A 6,083-nucleotide genomic window follows, 5' to 3' on the forward strand; every position below is an offset into this window, starting at 1 on the left:
CCATTACTTGGCCGAGCGGGATAACCGCTTGGCTTAGACTCCCTCGCTCTGTCGACCTCATTCGCTCTTCCTTTCGGTGACTCGGTGTAATAGCTTGTCCCTCCCGATCAAACAAGCTCCTCGATCTCCTTAGCGTCCCGCTGCTCCGCACTAAGCGTCTGGCGACCTTACAATATTTTCTTGAGCTAGACGGGTAGTATGCTCGGACATGTCTCCTACCAATCGGGTACTAACTGACCCGATCGGCCATTGTGATCAACCTCCGCTCTGCCATCATAAGCGAGCCTTTTGACACCTTGGTATTAACCACCTTGACTTTAATCTCTACCCTGACAGTTGACCCGTGCCGAATGGGCCCCCCTTTACCGCCGTATCATTATAGATAACAGCTTACTTGCTGAAACAAACAATGATTCTTTAGATCGATGGTAAAAGTATCTACATTCTCCAACAAATATCTTCAACTGGGACGCTATATAATTTAATTCAGTCAAAATTATAAAATTATGACTAAAATATATTGATACAATCATCAGGAGAGCCAAGTCAACCATAGAAGCCCCGAGTAAGGTTGAGTTGACTAGTGCGGAGCAGAGTTGCTATCATAGGGTAAGGGTTTGAATCTGGGCAAAGCCAAAGAAAAAAAATCCTTCTCTATACTGACCAACTACAGCTTTCTGATTTATCTCCTCACATATGGTCTTGGGGTCGACCATAGGAGGCCGCTGGGATAGCGGATTCCACCTTTGCTACCAAGTGAACCAAACAAGATGAGACATTTGGATGGGATGAGTGCATCGGGTGATAACTCGAGCAGACTAGCCCAAATCAAACCACTTAAATAAGTCAGATAAACTAATTAATTTGATCTAATCGCCCAAATGAAATATTTTGCAAATATATTTACAAATCAAATATTAAGGAATTTATGGTGATATTTTATTAACTATTTATTTCATTCCTTGCTATGAATTCTCTTTCAATTTTTTTTCCAGAGCCAAAACCGATTCTTCGCCTAGTTAGATATTCTATAAGCAAACGTAACGTTCTAGAGATTTTTCTCTAACGCGTCACTCTTTTTTCTGAATCTTCTCGAATTACAAGTCTCCAACAGTCAAGCTCCATAAATTCTTTATTCTCGAACCAAAGAAATTACTTAAATTTTATTTTCCCCAGCAAGCAAACGTTGAACGACCAAACGCTTAATTTTCTCCCTCAGCCACACCACATTCATGATTCATACTTAACAGTTGCATAAATTCCATCGTTTTGGAACCATCCTCGAGTCAACATACTGTTGAAAGGTAAGTCTGGCTAGTGCGGAATACTTTGAAATAATGGGAGAAACAAACAAGTGTACAGACGAAACAAATCCATCTCCAGGCAATAATTGACTTATCATGTCGCACATGAAGATAAATCCAGATGCCGAAGTTTGAACGTGTCACGTAGACGCCCAAATTGACCCGGCACCGTACCTTCAAGATCTATATAAAGACTGTCCTTTTCCCCTGCTTCTTCATCCACTGGTAGTTCGACCTCTTCTAGTCACTTACTTTCTAGTCTGCATCCTCGGCAACAAAATGGTGTCTGGTTCCTGCACCGACGAGGTCACCCTCAATGTCTCTGCTGCAAGGCTTTGGAAAGGAGCAGTGTGCGAACCCCACATCTTGTACCCTAAGCTCTTGCCTGATTTTTTCTCGAAAGCTGAGCGTATTGGAGAGGGAGTTGGAGCCGTCAATGTTTTCTACTTTGCTCCAGGTATATTCATACATTTTAAGTAAATCAAAGGCTCTACAAGATTCTACATGCTGATTATATGTATATGTTCTTTTGTTTCATTGGCAAAATGCAGCTTCTAATATGCCACTGGGAAGCTTCAACAAGAACAAAATAGTAGTGTTGGATGAGGCAACTTACACTTTCAAAAACACAGCCACCGAAGGAGGTCTCATTGGCGTGCTACTCAAGTCACTTGATTATGAGTCAGTGTTTGTGCCTTCGGGTGCTGATAGTTGCATTGCAAAGATCAAGATGGAGTATGAAACACTCGGGGACAAGGATCTTAGTGAGGAAGAGTTAAAACCCATTAGAGATGGATCCATTGGAGTCCTCAAAGCTGTCGAAGGATACTTGCTCGCTAATCCTGATGTCTATGCATGAATCCATATGTGACTCATGAGTCCATCAGAACTTGCTATCTTTGCTATCTAAGCATAAGTTCAAGTTTATCATGAATTTAGCAGTAAAATGTCTTCAATAATTGGACTCATTTCTAGAGTGCTTGGAAACTTTGGTGTAAAACTTTTGCTACAAATAAAAGCTATGTTACTTTCAAATCATGCTTTGTTATAGAAGAAGAAACTGAAGACAATCGAACGGTGTTGACCAGCTTACACACAAATATGCAGGATACGAAGAGATTCAGAAGACATGCTGAATGGATTCTTCGGATGCTTCACTTCCTGCAAAAATACTCAAAATGCATGTTGAATCAGCATCCATCCTTTCCACAAAAGAATACACTTTAGATTCACATTCGGTATTATTGATCGCAATGCATAATAAAATATGGATTTTCTTAGCATCAAAAGAAACAAACACGTCTTCAGAGTAGTGTTTGAAGCACCCTCTAAAGCACAAGTAATAACAAATTTAACAAGTGATAGGGGACGACAGTTAACTACAATAGGCATGCAAGCCCAGAAAGATGCTAAAACCTATTGAATCAATTTATGTTTTGTCAAAAGAGATTACACCCAACCCCAACAAGTTTACAAATGACCCAATGTGGGAGCAAGAAGATAGATAGCTACTGGAGGAAAACCAAAGTAAGAACGTCCCAAGTGATGGGAACTACATTTGCCAAGGTTTTGAATTTGCAGCAACTTTACTAATTTTGCTCTCCCAATATGAATGATTGAGCCTAGAGATACCAAACTGAAATCTCAAATAAGGTAGAGGCAAGTCCTTATACGAGCACCTGAAAATGTTTTCCAACATAATGCTAAAACTGGACCTCCCACGGAGGTATTGAAAGGCAATTATTATAGCAACACTGATGTATAATACAATTTTGATACATAAACCCAAATTTGAGAAAAATGATTCTCGGCATAGGTTTTCAAGATAATTGAGAGAGGAACTGCTATATAACTGTAGGAAATATTTGAGAAACAGAAACCCAATCTGGTTTTCCTTTTCAGCGGCCACCCTAAGGAAAACTTATCTTCTTGTGGCAGGTTTTACATTTCTGGAGCTCGAAGCAGAATTACATTGTTGATAATTCTTCTTTCCAGAATGGACCGTGCTGCAAAACAAGAAACGAGTTGATTAGAAGAACAGAAGACAGATATGAAATAAACATTGGTTATTATCTAAAGAAAATATATGTAATCGCTCTAATGAACATTGGTAATCCACTTTTGATGTGCAAAGCTGTTTCGCTGCAAAGCATCTCTCTTCATCTGAGCATGTACTTTTAGCTCATGGCTGAGGAACACAAACAAAGCTCACATAATCAAATTTCATTAAAAAAATCAAAGCTTGATTCTGAAAGCAAAATATTCAAATCTACCTATGAAGATACTCTAATTTTGCCTTTTTCATCAAATTCCCCTTCACATTCGACAAGTTAATGCCAGGTCCACTTTCTACAAGCACACATATCGTGTTAACGCATAATGGCTACAAATTTATCCTTTACGACAGACAACCAGAACAAATATGGAGTTTCAGTTGTCTGCTTTGTCTGCTCAATTTACATTAGTATAGGAATAATAGTTTACCTCCCCAATAACTCCTTTTATTACTTGAAGGAGGAATTTTAGAGCAAATTTGGATTTGGCGACTTTGTTTCTCTACATAGATTACAAATAATTTCAATGTCAAAAACATTGACAAAAATGAACTAAGTGTAGCTACGAACTTCATGCATAATTGGTAGAACAATTTTATGAAGATAGAAACAGATCATACTCCCTAACAAATACATTGCAAAACTGACCTTTAGGCAAAAACAAGCAGGCGGATGAAGTATTAATTCTCTGCTTGTTATGGAATCATTATACAAATAATACATCTATACCAGTTCAAAAGTACTAGCAACAAAAGCTTGAAATACGAGTTCTACAAGAGACAGAATAGTACTGTCATCAGCTTTGAAAATCATTTGAATGATTCTTTAAGTGTAAGCGAACACAATGCTACATTGGTAAAATAGATTAGTGACCCTGAGTTGGAAAGAAGAGAACCCATCCAAGAGAATGGATGACATCTATCAAAGTATCTGGATGTCCTGGAATGTGTAATTTAACAGAATGGTAACCTTGTAGGCAAGTGATCTGAAGTTGGGAGAGAGAAAATCAACCTCAACACGGGTATATTGGTAAAAATGTACATGTGCTGTTTTGGAAGTTATTTCATGAGCATTGAATAAGTTTTTCATAAACATTGAATACAAAGAAAAAAATTGTGAATGGTTAAAGCTAGATGATGGAGAAACATAAAATGTGGTTGATTCAACTTTCTCATGGTATGGGCATCAACAAGATCATTTCTATCAAATCCTAGTATATAAAAAGAATACAAGAGAAAATCAGAGATAAGCAATTAAACTTACCAAAAACATTTGAAGAGTGATTATCACCCTGACAAAGTGATCTGATGGAAAACCATAATCGACATAACTATAAATTTTCATTTGGACAACTTTCGATAATTCAATTGAGAAATATGATATGTGATATGATCAAGCCATATAATAAGGATGTTAGAATATTTCATGAATGATTTTTTTAGGGGCCGCGATGGGCTACCTCTTTTTGTTAGCCCAATTCATATGATACCATATCAGCTAATGAGAACCAACTTTTAAATATAAGGGTGGATGATGACTCACTTGCTTGAGTTTCTGCATATCTCTGCTTAAGTTTCTCTGCTACTTTATTTTGAGCTTCTTCTCTCTCCTTCAACTTTGCCTGCAAGCAAGCAATAGAAGAAAGCATGAGTGACATCTTACTTAATGTTAAGCTACTACTGTTTTATGACATCTCAATTTTTTTTTAAAGATTTTATATGGCAGAATGTGGGTTTTTTATTAATGATCATCTCTATTTTTTCCAACTACAAGAGAAAATAACTCAAAATATAACATAAACAAATCCTAAGGAAATGGCACATAACCTGATAGAGAAGTCTCCATTTAAATACCATCTTCTTCTGCTTCATCCTCTTGATCACGGTATTTGCACTCTCCACTCCAAATTGTAGCTCATAAAATCTTTTCCACGAATCATCTGTTACAGGACTGAGGTCTCTTCCCTAATGTCACAGTAAATCTGAGAATGGATAGCAGAAGCCAAAATGGACAAACCCTCTAAAACAAATTTGCTTACTTTTGTCGAATTTTCAATGTGGGTCAATTGATCGATGTTGCAGTGAGTCAAGATATCCTTTAATAGATGCAAATCCACCTCTCCAACATCGCCGATGTACCTAATGTTAGCGATTGCAGTCTGCGTACATAGATCCACCAAGGTTGGAACTTTCCTGGAGAATCCCATCTACCACCTACAAATTTCGATCTACCGGAATATTGGATCCCGCAGACCAAAATCTCTTAGGAAATTAACCCTGGATCGGAAACGCGAGCATGGTTATTCAACAACAACAACAACAACAACAACAAAAACTATTTGAAAACAATCAATAAAAAAATTCTAAGCTAGAGATCAAATCAATAAGCAAATCAAAGAGATTCTCTTTTTTTTTCCTTCAAAAGAATCATTGAGCTGAAGAAATTTGAGACAACGATATAAGAACAGTCCATAATCCCAAAACTCAAATCTGCGTAGGGCATGAGATCGGGGAACAAGGGTCGCACCTTGATTATCGGCGTGGATAGCAGACGAGAAGCAGTGAAATTTGTTGAGACAGGGAATCCCAAATATATCTATATTTGCATCAGCCGAGTTGGGAAAGGAAACTGAGAACGATCAAAAGATGAATGGCGACATGGCGTTGCCTGTTGCCGACGGCGTCGTTCCCCTCTTCGGTTCGGGTTATTTCAGATTGCGCCCGAT

The 6,083-nt window shown here is 38.0% G+C and overlaps 2 protein-coding genes across 3 annotated transcripts; one reads left to right on the forward strand and one right to left on the reverse strand.

Annotated features, from left to right (window-relative positions):
* Nucleotides 1-1,430: 1,430 nt before the first annotated feature.
* Nucleotides 1,431-2,339, forward strand: LOC122046894 (pathogenesis-related protein STH-2-like). The gene is made up of 2 exons (XM_042607841.1): nucleotides 1,431-1,761; nucleotides 1,856-2,339. The coding sequence occupies exons 1-2, from the start codon at nucleotides 1,584-1,586 to the stop codon at nucleotides 2,161-2,163; spliced, it is 486 nt and encodes a 161-aa protein (XP_042463775.1). The 5' UTR covers nucleotides 1,431-1,583; the 3' UTR covers nucleotides 2,164-2,339.
* Nucleotides 2,340-3,014: 675 nt separating this feature from the next.
* Nucleotides 3,015-6,083, reverse strand: LOC122046884 (transcription elongation factor B polypeptide 3-like). Of its 2 annotated transcripts, none has more exons than XM_042607821.1 (8): nucleotides 5,885-6,083; nucleotides 5,397-5,634; nucleotides 5,185-5,322; nucleotides 4,901-4,979; nucleotides 3,789-3,860; nucleotides 3,578-3,653; nucleotides 3,424-3,492; nucleotides 3,015-3,310 (listed from the first exon to the last, which is right to left on the reverse strand). In XM_042607821.1, exons 2-8 carry the CDS (start codon nucleotides 5,562-5,564, stop codon nucleotides 3,226-3,228), a joined length of 687 nt encoding a protein of 228 aa, XP_042463755.1. In that variant the 5' UTR covers nucleotides 5,565-5,634; nucleotides 5,885-6,083; the 3' UTR covers nucleotides 3,015-3,225. The 2 variants fall into 2 exon arrangements, with proteins under 2 accessions (XP_042463755.1, XP_042463762.1); XM_042607828.1 differs by having other exon boundaries at nucleotides 3,411-3,492.

This window comes from Zingiber officinale, chromosome 1B (genome assembly GCF_018446385.1).
Source record: "Zingiber officinale cultivar Zhangliang chromosome 1B, Zo_v1.1, whole genome shotgun sequence".
Lineage (NCBI taxonomy): Eukaryota > Viridiplantae > Streptophyta > Magnoliopsida > Zingiberales > Zingiberaceae > Zingiber > Zingiber officinale.

Excerpts from the sequence above, each read along its gene's own strand:
- LOC122046884 (XM_042607821.1), bottom strand. The coding sequence starts at position 5,564 with ATGGGATTCTCCAGGAAAGTTCCAACCTTGGTGGATCTATGTACGCAG. Across the intron at positions 4,980-5,184 it reads AATGGAGACTTCTCTATCAG|GCAAAGTTGAAGGAGAGAGA; the intron begins GTTATGTGCCAT and ends GCTTGCTTGCAG. Across the intron at positions 3,654-3,788 it reads TAAAAGGAGTTATTGGGGAG|AAAGTGGACCTGGCATTAAC; the intron begins GTAAACTATTAT and ends GTGTGCTTGTAG.
- LOC122046894 (XM_042607841.1), top strand. The coding sequence starts at position 1,584 with ATGGTGTCTGGTTCCTGCACCGACGAGGTCACCCTCAATGTCTCTGCT. Across the intron at positions 1,762-1,855 it reads TGTTTTCTACTTTGCTCCAG|CTTCTAATATGCCACTGGGA; the intron begins GTATATTCATAC and ends GGCAAAATGCAG.